At 38.3% G+C, this 16,461-nt stretch overlaps 1 protein-coding gene across 1 annotated transcript in view; it reads left to right on the forward strand.

The window, feature by feature from the left end:
• The first annotated feature begins 272 nt into the window (after positions 1 to 272).
• Positions 273 to 16,461, forward strand: part of clstn3 (calsyntenin 3) — a 33,864-nt gene continuing 17,675 nt past the window's right edge. Inside the window, exons 1-9 of the mRNA XM_055047739.1 lie at positions 273 to 855; positions 1,513 to 1,579; positions 5,074 to 5,196; positions 9,939 to 10,149; positions 11,539 to 11,747; positions 12,702 to 12,851; positions 14,636 to 14,821; positions 14,993 to 15,280; positions 15,502 to 15,614. Coding sequence (XP_054903714.1) covers positions 1,513 to 1,579; positions 5,074 to 5,196; positions 9,939 to 10,149; positions 11,539 to 11,747; positions 12,702 to 12,851; positions 14,636 to 14,821; positions 14,993 to 15,280; positions 15,502 to 15,614 — 1,347 coding nt within the window. The 5' untranslated portion in view covers positions 273 to 855. The remainder of the gene's footprint in view (positions 856 to 1,512; positions 1,580 to 5,073; positions 5,197 to 9,938; positions 10,150 to 11,538; positions 11,748 to 12,701; positions 12,852 to 14,635; positions 14,822 to 14,992; positions 15,281 to 15,501; positions 15,615 to 16,461) is intronic.

Raw genomic sequence — 16,461 nt, forward strand, 5'->3', positions numbered from 1 at the left:
GCTATTTCTTATTTTTTACTTTTGAGTGAAAATACGTTGAGGTTTTCTACTTTACCTTGACTACAAGTGATTTATTTAGGGGTATCAGAATAAAGAGGTAGGGCTTTGAATGCATGCCAGTCTCATCTTGAGGCGTCACCGTGACAAAATGTAGGAATGCTCCATCATTTTTTGAAATCACTGCAGGTGCAAAAAAAAAAAAATGCATCTAGAGCGAGTCTGTTTGTTTTTACATAATTAGCCTTGGCAAGAGGGCGAATCCGGGTGCCATGATGTCATTTTGCAGAGAGGAACCGACAGAGTGAGCAGCGTGAAACGCGTGGAAACGGATGAAAACACGCACAAACGAAGAAGAAGAAAAAAACGACGAGGCGGACGAGTCAATCAGCGCGGCTCGAGCTGACAGCTGTGAGGTGACGGCGGGACTGAGTCTCTGCTGCGTTTGGAGCCTGAGTCAGAGTGGAGGAGAAAAGAGCCAGGGCAGCAGGAGAGAGGGAAGAAGGACGCAGTGTGGGCGGGTTAAGAAACGCCGAGAGGGAGGGCACGTCAGCGTAACATTCCCACCGCTTTTCTTCCTCCTGCCGAGTGGGGAAAAACAAGGACGTCCGCCGCTCTCCTCCTCCTCCCCACATTTCATCCCTGATAACCCCACCTGAGCGTCCTTTCTCGAGCTGCATCCAGCCGCTTCCGCCTCCATCCACCCGCACCTCGGAGGCTGAGCTCTGGGTTTGTTGTCAGCCTCCGGGAGCCGAGCTGATCTGAGCCGAACCGAACCGAGCGTTAGGGGTGTGAGAGGCGGATGCTGCGAGCGTAGAGGCAGGGGCACCAACCAGGAGCATCGCCGCACTCAGAACGGTAATATCCCACATTTTTTCCTGCATTGTAACCCACCATTTCTGCGGCGTTTCCTCCTAAATGCCGCTTTACGCATCCACGTACGCCCGCTGGAAATGTGTGTCAGATAATTGTCGCATAGCATGTTTGTTATTCTGAATGTGTGTAGTCATCTTACATTAAACAAAAACACACCAAATTAGATTATTTCTCACGTTCACAAGCCGAGATGTTCTCATCAGCCTAAACAAACCACGAGGTGATAAGACACGCAGCCCCACATGCAGAACGTTCCCCACTCATGACCATGTATACATATATATATGTGTGTGTGTTATACTATTCTGGGCTGCATGTCAGGGCGGCATAATGCTGAAATTCTCCTGGATTACAGCTCCAGTCATGCAACTCTGAATTTAGTTTTGCAGCTTTCATCCGTGTCACTTTAATGGTGATTTATTGGACAGACAACAGCAATGTGAAACCCCCTCCGTCCCCCCAAAGTGCCATCTGAAATGCCTGATCTGCTTGTTGCTACTGTACTGTCCCTCCACTGCTGATCTGTTGTTGATGCATGAACTGTACCCCTCCTTACCTCCCTTCCTCCTCCTCCTCATTCTCTTCTCTATTCTCCTTCCTCACCCCCACCCTCTTATCCTCCCCTCTTTCCTCCTTCAGATGGACAGAATGAATTTTCTCTCCTTCCTCCTCCTTTGCTTGACTTCGGTTGCCAATTGCAACAAAGGTCAGTTTTAATTCCTTTTTCTTTCTGTTTCTGTTTTTGACTGTGAAGTGTGGGAATGAAGGTTTTGCATTGCCATAGAAACACACAGACCTGTCAGGTGGGGTTGGGGGTATTTTTCCAAGCAGAGCCATGAACCCGGTGACTTACTCATGTATAGCTTCAATTCCTCATGCATAACCAGGTGCATACATAAACATCTTTGCATCTCCTGCATGTGCCCTTTCTGTCTGTGGTGCGCCTCGGAGATGATGGATCCGCTTCCCAGATTTCTCATAGAGTCTGATTCAGGATCATTGCTTCACTAGCTGCGTTTCCATTAACCATACAATTGCACAAATTAAAAATATGCTAATAAATTTGCTTAATAGAAACATGCTAATTTAAAAACAAAACAAACAAACAAAAAAAAAAAACAACTCATGCAAAATATTTTTTCGCTAGGATGAGGTGGTTTTCCAGCCATGTGGAAATGGTTGTAGTACCCAAAACTGCAATGGAAATTTTTTTTTCCTGTCATGCAAGTCATGTGATCAACAGCCGGATGTTACTACTGGCGAAAACGTGGAAGAAGACGACAGGAAGTAGGAGGATGGCACTCCACTTTTTTAAAAAACAAAAAACAGTTCAGATAATTCATATGGCATTTTAATCTAATTTTTTACTTAATAGAAACACTGCACATTTGCAATTTAAAAAAAAATGTATACCTGCAAAATATTGACAAAGATCTGCCCTCATTTGTAATCGGAACATCTGATTCAAGCTATTGTCACTAGCTGCTTTTCTACTAACCATAACATTGCGACATAATGGAAACACTCTAATCTCAGAAAAAAGGGGATGAGGTGGTTTTTCAGCGAAACTGCAAAGGAAACACTTTTTCGTGATCAACACCGGATGTTACTACTGGCGACGAAGACGACTACAGGAAGTAGTAGGGGGATGATGGTTTGTTTTTGTTTATTTTGTTCGGGAAATGTTCGTAAAAAGTTGTTTCATACATACCTATTCTGTAAAATAGGTAAAATTACAATTTTCCCCGAACGCCGCACGGCTTCCAACGGCTGACTCAGATGCTAACGTTTCTGATGATTAGCGCCCGGCGCCATGTTTGAATTATGAATACATCTCATGTAAGTGTTTACATCCGTCGCTGTCAGAATGTTTAACGACTAATCAGCTTATTCAGAACAGCGCAATTGTTGTGTTTTTCTTTTTGCGACATTAGCACAACATAGACAAAAGATTTTGCGCACAATTTGTAACTGAGCTAGTGATTGTCATGCCGAGGGGGAGGCGGATGAAACTGACACAGCCGGTCGGGAGGGGGAAGATAAGGAGGGAGAGGTGGTACGTGAGATCAGGTGACAGCAGGGAGAGGGGATGCGGGGCCTGGCGTGTGCATACAGTAGTAGGTGTGTGCGGGAGTGAAGAGGCCAAATGAGGAGGGGTTGATGGGTGAGAGCTGCGGCCTGATGGATAGGGTGACAGAAAGAGGAGCAGTGCCAAGGGGGGCAGACAGAGAGATGGAGCGAGATGCCTCTCAATCTGTAATCCCGAATGTAATCCACGGGCCTGATGCTCAGATTAATGCTACATAGCAGCGAGGGTTGGGGTGGGGGGAGGAAGAGGGGCAGAGGGCATGATATAAATTACCGAAAAAGAAACACACAAGCCGGGCGTGGAAACAGAGGAGGTGGAGGAGAAGATGAATTACTGTGATTATGCCTGGGTGTTGATGGCAACTCATTTTTGGTGCCAGATAGACATTTTTCCAGTTGGAAACTGGCAGGGATGCATAGCTCTATGAGAGTGTGTGTTTTTTTTCTTTCTCTCAAATGTATTTACAAAGCGAATAACAAATATTTAGGCAGTTAAGAATTTTGCTTGGTTTTAAGGGAGTATTATGGAAAAATGACTTTTTTTAGCTGTACACCAATTTATTATGTAAAAGGGACAGAAACCCAATTTCAAGGCACTTAATTACAAAGTCAAATTTATTTGACATTATTTTTTTAGGGTATATATTTACAACCTCTGATGTTACTATATTGCGTTATAAAATGGCACTATATGCCTGGATTTAAAGCCCTTCAAAGGGTATTAAGTGCTCCTCTAAAGGGGGACTTAATACTGCCCCTTTTAAAGTTGCTTAAAGAAGGGTTTACAGGCCACATTTTTCATGACTGATACCGATATCTGCAGTTTCTTATCGGCCAAAACCAAGTCGATATAAAAAAATGGTGCTGAATTAACTCAAAAAAATTCCTTTTTTAAATGCAGACATAAATGTACTGAAGAACACATTTATTTGATAACTGATGATGAGGAGAAAGAAAAAAAGAAAGTGAAAAGCAAAGTGTAGATTAGTAGTAACCAATATTTTTATCATATAACTCAATAATTCCTCATACGGAGCTACAATAGCCAGAAAATGTTTTCAAAATACTTTTAACACATTTGAAATAATTTTAAATTGTAGTCTGTAGTTTATAAACCACAATCATGGATAATTTCCTTTAAATTAATGTAAAACAGAAAAATACTGCAGCTTCAGTCTGTTTATCTCTTAAGTTATTCATATGTGCAAAAGAAAAGGAGCTGCAGGTCAAAGCTGCAGTGGTATATAAACAGTGAAGACAAAGCAAACAGTATTTAAAGTACATGAATATGAAATGAATGTAAAATATATTTACAGTGCCTGGTAAAGGAGAGGTTGCATAATGAAATACCTTTTTCCAAGCTGTTTTTCAACAGCGATATAAAAATACATATTTAAATTCAGCAGCAGGCTTTGGTGCTTTAAGGCAAAGAGAATTCAAATGATCCTCGGCTCTGTGTTTGAAGTTAAAGAAGTTCGATCAGATTCACAACCAGCAGCAATATTTTTTATTTATTTTCATTTTCATCTTGGTGGCTCTGAGACTGAAAAATTAGTTCCAGTTTCATTGTCTCGAAAATTTACTGTGGTGACAACAAAGAAATACATCTTGTGCTTGTGTCTGATTTCAAACTCTGCAGCCTCTGAGTTAGGAGATCGGGGACAAGAGAAGGGAGGGAGCGCTGTCTTTTGTTTTCGCTCGTTGCTGGAGTGTAAAATCGTCATCCTTGTGGCTCATTAACTTGGCCTTTGATCAGTCAGCACCGAACAGTCTGCACAAGGATTAATAATTATTCAGCAATTAAAGGTTGGATTCTGAGAGAACCTTGGGCGTTTGATTCAGAGCTGAATATTTCTGTCTGTGTCTGTTTGATGGAAACAAATCAGGGCTGTGGAACTGGAGGGTGCTTGAAATGAAAATGGAGGAAAAATGTCAACTGTGAACGTTATCTGACGCTCACTGGTCACGCGTTACTTTCTGCGTGGGGTTTTTTTTTTCACTCATACACCCTCTCACCATATCTCTCCCCCATAATTGACTGTTAAAAATAGATGCAGTGGTTCCTTGTAATTGCTCCATTTAACCCAAAGCCCTTTCGGTCTTCTCTCTCAGCCAATAAGCACAAGCCATGGATCGAGACAGAGTACCAGGGGATTGTCATGGAGAACGACAACACCGTACTGCTCAATCCCCCTCTCTTCGCCCTGGACAAAGACGCTCCGCTTCACTACGCTGGTAACACCGCCTGCATCCATCAAAATACAGCCAAAATCCGATTTTTATACATACACCGAAGAAAAAAGGACCCACAGCTTTTTTTATCAGTATCTAACATCTGACAAATTTCCCCTTCTTTTATATTGTTTATGGTAATTAGGAATGTTAATATTCATTTCCTAGTAAACTGTGTGACTTGTGTCTAGAACTGATATAAATAATTGCTATGAAATGATTCTTGATATAATCATCAACTAATTTAGAAATTCATTAATGATTAAGTAGAGTATGCAGACTCTAAAAATGACATTTACTGAAATATTGACATTCAGAGCAGTAATTAAGTCAACTGTACTAAAAAATAAATTTTGCATTAGTGGAAATAAAGACCATAAATATGTTTTCAAGCTCCTCAAGTGGCATAGAAAGTCTCTTATTAAGCACCTTTTGCTATCCAACAATTAATGACTTAAGCCAAAAAAATAATCAATAGTTTTGCCTTAAATATTGATGTTAAGTCAAGCAGGAAGGTCTGAGCTTTTTGCATGTTGATGTTAGAAGTATTTTTCTGTCTGCAGACTCATCCTTTGCTACAAATGATTAAACATGCATTAAATGAAAGTTATTTTTTTCCATTTTAGGCAAGAAAATGTCTCCTTTCTTATTTAAAAAGGAAACTGAATTATTCATTTATCTGTATCTTTAAACGTACTTCTAATATCGGAAATAAAAAATCTGCTGAAAGTATAATTTCTTCATGCGGTTAATTATGAGAATTGTCGATTACTAAAATAATTGTCAGTTGCAGCTTTGCTAGTGTCACAGAGTTTTCTTCCACAAGATTCTCCCAGTATTTTGCTTAAGTTCTGGTCCATTCCTCCTGACAGAACCATTATAACTCAGTCAGGCCTGTAGGTTTTTTAAAGGACTTCCTCATTGGCCACTCGCTAGCATTAAGATTGCTGCTATGCTAAGTAACTCTTTTGAGGCCAACCTTCATATTTCTGCCTGATGTCGAGATGTTGCCTCTGTATTTGCACACAGACTTCTTTCCTCATTATGGCTTCTGTTTTACAAAGTGCATCCATCCTTCCTGCAGCATAATAGCCTCACAACATGATGCTGCCACACCTATGCTTAACAGCTGTGGTGACTTTCTTAGGCTTGTCGTCTTACCCTCCTTTTCTAACAAATGGAAGGATGTAGATTAGGGTCAAAGACCCAAACTTCAAATCAAAGAATTTATCTGCCAAAAAAAAAAAATAAATGCATACATTTTTTGCCTCTAAATGCATTTGGAAACTGTAATCTGGCTTCTTCTTCACTGAGTGGCCTAATCTTTGGTTTGGGTTGATAAACACATCCCAACCAGAACAAGTTAACAACTTCACACAACCCATCTCCATATGATGGCTGAACATTCCTGTGGCGTTCGTAGTTGGATATAGCTATTAGAATGGATTAATGTAGCATTTACAGGCTTCTGCAAACAGAATCCCACATTTCACTTACTGATATTTTGCCTGATTCACTTTTGATTTTGTGTTTGAAGTGTAGCCTTAAACCCATTTGGGTTTAAGGCTCAGAGTTGTGCCTCCATTTAACTCGCATGTTGTGAAATAACATTTCAACTGCTTCGGCAAATTTAAATGCAAATCAATCATGCTATATTTAAACTTGTCAATTTGAAGAAGATAATAAAATATTTAAGACATCTCTCTTGTTCTGTTTTCTGGCTCATAGAAATAATTTTGGTTATCTTGGTTGATAACAAGGATAACCAAACAAAAATTTTAAATCTGATTTCATATAAGAAGGTTATTTTACTTTTTCATTGCAAATAAATTAATACATCAGATCATTTGCTTGACTAGTCAAACACCAAGACAAAGAAAATTATGTAATTTTTATTCAAATTGCTCAATGATGTTTTAGTCATGTGACTGCTCTAATGATGCAGTTTGTTTTTACTGGATTGCTTTCAGCTTTCAGTAGTAAACGACACGCTCATTTATTTTTTCATTTGGAGCTATAATACCACTCACAGCCACCAGCAGTATTTCCCTAAAGACTCCCTAAATATTAAAGGCAATGTGTTCAGTCAAAGAGTCCACTATTTTTAGCCCATCCTGGTGTAATTCAAGCCTTTGCAGCAGGAGCAATCAGCAAGCGCTGTGCCTTTCTGCAGCCTGATGAAATAAGGTGATCATGTTTGCACTCTTGAGTCCTGGAAATAACCACGTTCAGTCAAATTATGAAAAATCAACTTGAATTACTCTGGAATATATTGAGCCAATGTCAAAATGGAAGAGGATATTAGCTGTTTGAGCATGAACCTTTGACTTTCGTCAACTGATAGGGATCTGCTGCTATTCTAAGGATTTTTATTTTCAGTAGCTGGTGCAGTTTTTTTCCAATGTGTCTGATAAGACGTTTGAAATGAATGGGTGCATGAAGGCATTTCTAGATATCAGTGTACTCAAAATCACATTAGTTCGCTTCAGTTTTTCAATAATACAAACATGTTAAGTGATTATGATACTTCATTGGAGAATTTAGTGGCTTGAATTTAAATTTATGCTTCCCGGGTTTATCTTTTTATCGAAAAATAAAAAAGAAACTTACAAAGTACATGGATGCTTTATTTTTTTTCCCCTTCAACAATATGTTTAACAAGTAGGAAGAGGAGAAACAAAACAGAGGAAAATGTTCTTTGTCAGTAACATGAGTGGGTCTAAAAAGAAAGATCCCTCAGAGACCAAGTCTTTTCAGAGATAAACAGGGATTCTCCATTCTTTGAAGGACTGCATCGCTTAATAATTTAGCAGTTTCAGAGAAAAACCTTCTTCCCACAGTCAAAGTCTGACACCAGAAAATGCATCAGTCTGTGAGGCTTTGGCTTGGCTTCCTTGTTTTGTGATCACAGTTTAGTGGTGGATTAACTAAATCATATGTCATCTCAATTGCATAATTCCACATTAAAAAACTGTAATAATAATTATTTTGCTGTGTTTATTCAGTGGTAAGAACAAAATTATTGCGATTAGTTGCACCTCAACTTATTCCTGTAAAATAACAAAAACTGAAGCATTTGTCATGTGTATATATATATATATATATTTTTTTTAAAGTTAATCAGAACAGCAGCGAACTAAAAACAATAAATACAATCATAAATGAAAGAGATGCTAAACCTGAAAATTTAAACATAAAAAACGATATAAAAAAAAGGAATAAAAACGATAGCTTACATTATTCACCCTTATGATAAACATTACTGTCTTCAGTTTTGGTTAAACGAGCCAACATTTTCTTAGGTTATGTGGTGACACTGAAAACTTGTGTATCACCAGCATGTATCTGGTCCGAAAGGCTGGGATCCTCTTAAAGTAGAAATAAAACCAGAATCGGCGTCATTGCCACGATTACGTTCAAAAACAAGGAATTTGACTTCAAAACTCTCACAGACTTTATAAATAGATCAACCTTAGAAGAAATTAAATGAAGGTCAAAAGAAAAAGTAATTACTTGTATGTGTTTGTACTGGGCTGAAACAATTATTTGAAATAATCATAATGAATTGATTACTGACTAAAAATAAACTAATTTAGCTTGATCGATTAACTGGAGCATACATTTAAAAAAATGAAAGAGCAGCATGTTTAGAGTAGTAATTAAGCCAAAACTACAAAAATACAAACAATTTGCATTTAAAATAAAAACAAAATGGTAAATATCTTCCACCTCGAAGTTCTCAAGTGTCCTAATTTTAGCTTCACCTGGTTTCTTATTTGAAAACCTTATTTGTTTATTTTCACTTTTTAATGTATTTACACTGTTGTATAAAAATGGCTTAAGTGGTTAAATAAAAAAAAATTCTATCCAGTTAATCATCACAATGAACAATAATTATAATAATTTTTAGTCACAGCCCCAGACAGACATTTTTTAATATAGAAAACCAAAGAAAGGCAGGTTTGCATATTGGATTATTTTGCAGAGGAGCTGATTACTGAGGATTTAATTTGTTCATTAGGAGAAGATCCTGGTTTGTGCAGCGAGTCCTCTGTAGTTGGGGAAGCTTGTAGATTTTGAAGATACAGAGGCCCGAGAGCAGAGCCTTGAAGGATCCGTTCTCTGTTGGCTTCGATTCATAATTTCCAAATGACACAAAGTCGTTCTAGTCTGCCAAATAAATCAGAAGTAATCTAGAACAGCGGCAGACAATCCCATCCATTTTTCTTGCTAATCAGTTTTTTATTATCAACTGGGTCAAAATCAGTAAGATCCAGTAATTCCAACACAGAGGTTAGAGATGCGTCATTTAAAGCCTTTTCCAATAGGTTTCTGCCATGTTGTAAATACAGTAATAGCGAATAAACTGCTTTGCTATTAAAATATAAAATGGTGTACTGTGGAAATGAATTTGTTTGCAGTTTGATGGATGCTGAGAATTAATTGCTAGACATTTTGTCCTCCATGTTTTAAGCTATTTATTGGTATGTCGCATGCACGTATTTTGCACAAATATAAAACAATTTGCCTGATTGAATGGACCCACAGAGTGCTTTATAAACAGAGAGAAAATCAACACTCGTTAGTCAGAAGGAGGCCAGGTAAATGAAATGAATGTGCTACAATAATCAGGACAAAATAATAAAAAAAGAAACCAAGATTGTGTTCTTTTTAATCAAAGGTTTTTTAATTAACCTTCATATGATGCCATGATTAATTTATTTTTATTAATATTCTCAACCCAGGTGAAATCTGTGGCTTCCGGGTTCACAATGGCCCCTCAGGCTCCGGTTCCGTCCAGTTTGAAGCTGTGGTTCTGGACCGCTCCACTGGCGAGGGTCTGGTCCGGTCCAAAGAGCCGCTGGACTGTGAGAGCCAGCGGGAGCATAGCTTCACCATCCAGGCCTACGACTGTGGAGAGGGACCCGATGGTGTCAACAGCAAGAAATCCCACAAGTTAGATACAATGTTTCCATTTTTAAACAACAGCAGCCAGTAGATTCATCAAGCTGTGACAGACTGAAGGCCCGGGGGTCAAATTCGTTTTAGGTGGCCCTCTAAACTCCGGAGAGATGAATAAATCTGCATGAAAACAACTGTGTGCTTGAATATGATCTTATCAATCAAAGTAAAGTGGTTTTTATCTGTTTACCGCCAAGTTACATCAGTAGGTCCCTCCAGATTTTTTACAATTCTGCGATTGTGGAAATTCACTCAAAATCAACAGATCTCTAATTTTTATTTCTAATTTTGGACTATTGCATGATTTTGAGTTTATTGCAGATTTTCCACAAAAATGACCAAAAATATTTGGTTTAAGTGGTGCTAACTTCCACTTGAAGGTGGCTGTATTTCTTACTTTACAATAAGTAATTAATTAATTGCATGATAAATTAAAATGGGCTCAAAATTTTTTATTCTGTTGATTAATGTTTTTTGAAGGGGAATTCTGTTTATCGGGACTTAATCAGTTTTATTTCTGGTTTCTGTTTTGTGTATTTTTTAAATAGTATTTGGTTGTTGTGTTTTATTTTGGATATTTATTTTATTGAACTTGCGTCATTTTGCCATTATTAATATTTTACTTTAAAATGGTCTCAAAGCAACAATATTATCAAATGTGTAATTGTGTCAGGCCTACTTCTACCACACTGCAGCCTCAGCCTTACTTGATATCAAGATGTAGTTCACAATTGATACACCAAATGTCACATTTACTGCCACACATTAGCACAAATATCACAAAGTTAGCCTCACAAAATTACTGATTTCAATTGCCAATAAAATCTCAAGAACAATTATAAAATCCTAGAGGGACTGATCGATTTAAAAAGATGTTCAATAATATTCTCAGAAGAACTTCTCAAATGCAGAGGTAGCTATTTATCAATATTTCAACAATTTGTTTTTGGGTTTTTCAATACATTTTGTCACATCGGCCCCTTTAACAGCATTTGTGACGTTGATATGGCCCTAAATGAAAATGAGTTTCACGCCCCAACTGGGCTGAAGCGATTAATCAGATTAACCGTCAACTAATTTATTAATCCACTTATTGCAAACATGAGTATTAAGACTCAAAAAAGGCATTTATTGAAAAGAACAACATATGCAGAGTAGTAATTAAGCCAAAGCCGTAGAAAAAATATATACATTTTACAAATCAGATAAAAATACATTTTTATACGATTAAACATTAAAATTATCAATAGATTAATGATTTACTAAGATATTTGTTAGAATAGTGTTACATTCACTTTGTAGTGATATCAACCCTCATCTCCTGCTTCTCTCCTTCTCTTCCTCCCTCCCTCTTCACCTCCCTCCTTACTTCTTCTCCCTAAGGGCCACGGTTCATGTTCGTGTGAACGACGTCAACGAGTTTTCCCCAGTGTTTGTGGAGCGTCGCTACGAGGCTTCGGTCCCAGAAGGCCGTCTGTTTGACAGGATCGTGCGGGTCGAGGCTCTGGATGCTGACTGCTCCCCGCAGTACAGCCAGATCTGCTTCTATGACATCATCACTCCCAACGTGCCCTTCGCTATCGACAACGACGGTGAGACGGCTCACGTCCTGCATGCTGTACTAACAAGAGCATAACTGATCACACATTTGATCCGCCTACAACCAGTTTACAACCAGTTTACCATGTTAGTGCTTCACTTGGAAATGGAAGGAAAATGATGCATAGCTTTCACGAGAGCTTTAACAATTAATAGTGATTAATCGTTCATAGAAATAACTGTAGACTAGTTTAGTAACCAATTCATTATTAACCGGAATATTCAGGCTAATTTGCTACAAAAATAATATACTTAGGGCAATAATTATAATATATAATATAATAAGTTAAAACATTTTTTCACATTCTTAGCCAAAAATAAATTCCACCTTTTCACAATTGTTCAATAAACTTTTTCATTTCCCTCAGATTGTTTTAAGAGTGTCAGTGAACATTATGTTTTAAACCTTACACAGATTTAAAAAAAAGGATTTAGATCTGAACTTTGACTAGGCCATTTTGAAACAAAATGAAGTCCAGATCTGTAGATTTTCTGCATCCTGCAAAGGATGAGTAGGTACTTTCTGTTTTCAGACAGCAGCACAGATCTATTGTTCCCATTGTGCTGCATGTTTTTTATTTTTGCATCTCTCTTCTGTTTCTCTTTGTTTCTCATTTCTTCATGTCAAAGCATCTTCTTTTCCCTACCTGCTGTTTGTCAAGCAGCATGCAGAGTGCTGTCAGCCCTTCACAGATACTCACTTTGTTCACCCTTATCTATAAAAGCAGGAAAAACCCGTTTGTTTTCATCCTGCTCGATGTTATTTATCTTCCTGTTTTTCTCCCTGAAAGCTGAGCTAAAAAACCTGTTTTGACTCAGTGCACATGTGGAGCTTCAGGAGGTTTTTCACTCAGTTGAATAAGCTTGTTGGCCACTAGCCCTCCATTTCTATTTCTGTTTGTCTCATTATGTCATGTCCTCTCTTTCTTTGTCGTTGCGTCTCCTAGGTAACATTAAGAACACGGAGCCTTTGGATTCGAAGCGGCAGCGTGTTCACACCTTCTGGGTGACCGCCTTCGACTGTGGGAAGAATCGTGCTCAGGCTGATGCCCAGGTTGTCGTCACGGTCAAGCCGTCCTGCAAACCCGGCTGGATTGGTAATCAACGTTGCAGGCGGCTCTTTTTTTTCGTCTCAGTTTTTACTCTGGAGTAACTCTGTGGAGGCGTCAGACGCGTGATTTAGTTGTTTCATTCAGTGATTTTTGGATGAAATTTCCACACTGAGTTAGAAATTGTGTGGGCAGCTATTCAGCTTAATCACAGTTGCATCATTAGATCATGAGCTGCGTTGCACATAGACCGTTTTTATGCTGACGTTTTTACAGGTGGTGTAGACTTTTTATAACAGCTGTCCTGCAAACACAACAAACAATGCAGTTACGCACTAATAACAGAAAGTATAAATTGTATTTCTGAATATTTAAGGGTTTTTAAATGAATGAATTTTTGAATACATAAGTATTTTTAAACAGCACTTTAACTTGAGTAAACTTTTGACCGAGCAGCTTGTACCTGAGGTGGGGTAAGATTTGACCATGAGTATCAATATTTTTTGTAAATGCTAGAGTGGAGTACTTTGTCCAGCAGGAATCTATCGATGGAAGCGCAGTCAGTTACTTTGAGTCACTAATGTTATAGGAATCAGTCATCTTGTGAGCATGTGGCAACAGCGCAGAGAAATACTTTAAACTGGAAGAAACGTGCAGAGGAACTGGGTTGAGTGTGCCTAGCCAATTCATGAGACCAAGCAGGGAGAGAGGATAGAAAATCCTAAACACTGAAACATTGAGGTAAAAATAGAAAACTGAGGGTGCAACCAGGAAGCGAACTATAACGCTGGGGCATTCTGGGTAAATACAACCAAAACTAAGATGAGTCTAGAGCTAGCAGAAGAAAAGGCTCAAAAATCCTACGACCTCTAAAATCAGACTGAATTTCATGTTTGTTTACATTTTGGGAAGAAGGAAGTTGATTTCTTCTTCAGAGGTTTTTGTGTCATGTCTTTAAGTGGTTCTTGGTGCAAAGCCCCCACAGGTGAGAAGGTGAACAGGTTTTTCAATTAGTTTGGATCATTTGACACAGAGCAGTGTAAAAACAACCCACAGCAGTTGAAAATGCAGCAAATGTTGTCAGGAGTGAAAACATCCTAAGAGTTAATGGCATTAACAGCACCTTCAATAGTTTGGCCCAGAAAAAGATATTTAACACTGAATCACTGAACCAGGAGTACTTTCTATGGGTGAGTCCAGCTGAAAAACACTGGCAAAACTTGGAAGACTTTTTATTAAAAAAGTGAATACTGAAGGGTAATGGTTGCAGTTTCTTTTTGAAAAGCTTTGATCCAGAAAGAGACTAATTTAAACTCAGAATCACTGAGTGTCTTTTTTTAGAATGAAAGAACAAAGAGCGTATAAAGATGATTTCAGCATGGCCTCAATCGATGACCCACTATTAGCTGGAGGTCAAATGTACTTTGTATAAGAACAAACGGAGAGAAAGTTATAAATCTTGAAAATGGCTTTCTGATAAACTCACAAAGACCAAAGAGACCAATAAACCCCTTGCAGCATCTGTCAGTATGTTTGAAATGTAGGATGAGGGAAATATCTTGTTTATTTTGCAAAACACCACCAGATTGTTGTTAAAAGAAGAGGTGATGAAATTCATTGCAATGCAAAAGATTCAGCAAAGCTGTCCTGATTTTTAAAGTGAGCCATTATTTTTGAATCTTTGATATCTTGTCATTCTGTTTCTTTTATTTTATTGTATTTTTTACATTTTCTGTCTGTTTTTAGACATTTCAGTCTTATGTCATTTGATTGATCTCCCAGCTTGTTTAATATCAGAGTTGTGTCTTGAAATGTTTTGTCTTTCTTTAAAGGATGGACAAAGCGTGTGGAGTACACACCTGGGTCAGGCAGCATCCCCCTGTTCCCTAGCCTGCATCTGGAGACCTGCGAAGAAACAGTGTGGAACATCCAGGCCACCGTAGAGCTCCAAACCGGCCATATTGGGAAGGGCTGTGACAGAGATAGCTACTCTGACCGTTCTGTTCGGCGACTTTGTGGTAAGTTTAGTGAGAATAGGACCCAAAAATCATATTCAACTGGAAGTAAATATTGATTTATTTCATATTTTGCACATTTTTGTGCTTCCATTTGGGTCTCTAAAATAAAGTACAATCAAATCAAATAAAAATCAAATTCTATTGAGTTGTTTTCTATTTTTTTGTGTTTAGGTGCCGTCAGGGGCGAAGTTGATCTTCTCCCACCTCCATCTCCAGCAGCCAACTGGACCTCGGCTCTCCCCACTCTTCCTTCTTCCGATTCTTCTCTGGTCTTTTCCTTCAACGGGTCGAATCATGTGGCGGTGGTTCCCAACTCGGTTGTGTCCGCTCTGTCGGGTGATCACTTCACCCTGCAGCTGTGGATGCGTCGGGGCGGCGCCAACATCCAGCCTTCAGCCACTCAATCTAGAGGAAATCGCAAAGAGGAGGAGACTATTGTGTGCAGCACCGTAAAGAACGGTTTGTTTAATCACTGGGATTTGCTGTGATTTTGAAGGTTTAACCAAGAAAGCTACTACATCTAGCCACAGCTGCAAAAAGTGTCACTGATGTTCAATTTACATAAACAACCCACGCTCAACCACCTTTTCTTCTGCATAGAAAGTCTCATGATTCAGTTCTTTTCTTTATTCTCTAAGCAATAGATCCAACTATTATCTTCTTCCTCCTCTGCTCTACAGATGACTCCTACTCCCATTATTCGCTCTCCGTCCATGGCTGCCGCCTCTCTCTCTTCTACTGGCCCGATGTCTCGGCTGCTCGGCCCGTCAAGTTCCTCTGGAAGCTGGAGCAGGTCCTGGAAAAACCCATATTTTTAATTGCCTTTCTATCTTTCTGACTGAATTTGAGGAAGTTTAGCAGTCCATTTTCTTTCTGCAGCATGCTTAATGTGTAATCTTTGATGTTACATAGTTCTGTATGAAGATACAGCCTGCTTTTTCTCTTATCTCTAAAGCTTTTTATAGAGTAACTGCCTAATTTAAACGGTTCATGCTGTGTGTATCATCCATCTTTTGAAGCTGTAGTCTGACTAGCGGATTGTGCAATTATCTACCTGTGAAAGGATAATAGAAGCCAAGATAGAATTCAATTTGTGCATCGACCATAACATTTTTTCTTCCGTTTTTAACATCCATCCTCAGCTGGATATAAAGAAAATATTTGCTTTTAGTTTCCAATTTCATTACCTTACACATGTTTCTCATCACCAGATGAGAGCCATCAGCAGTTTTCGCCGTGATGAATAATTTCCCTTATGTATGTAAAAATAACTGCAGTGAGAAGGGATGATGCTCTCATCTGATAAAATGACTGTCATGCTAAATCTACCTATTTCTTTATCCATAACTACGCCTAATAAAGAGAGAATAGTACAGAGACATGCACTACTTCCACTTATTTTTACTCAAAAAAAAGTAAAAAGTATTCAAGTAAAATAAACAGTATTTGGTAGAACATCTTCTTAAGTAACTGTTCAAAACATCTGATTCAAAATAAAATATAAAGTTCTGTGAAAATTCTGGTGTTTTAAAGATTAATATTAATACAAGTAAAGAGCAAAATGATAACATAACACATTTTAAGCAGCAAAAACTTTTCCCAAAAAATATTTTCCATAATTTTCTAATATAAAACTTTAA

This window comes from Poeciliopsis prolifica, unplaced genomic scaffold (assembly GCF_027474105.1).
Source record: "Poeciliopsis prolifica strain line A6 unplaced genomic scaffold, Auburn_PproV2 SCAFFOLD026, whole genome shotgun sequence".
NCBI lineage: Eukaryota > Metazoa > Chordata > Actinopteri > Cyprinodontiformes > Poeciliidae > Poeciliopsis > Poeciliopsis prolifica.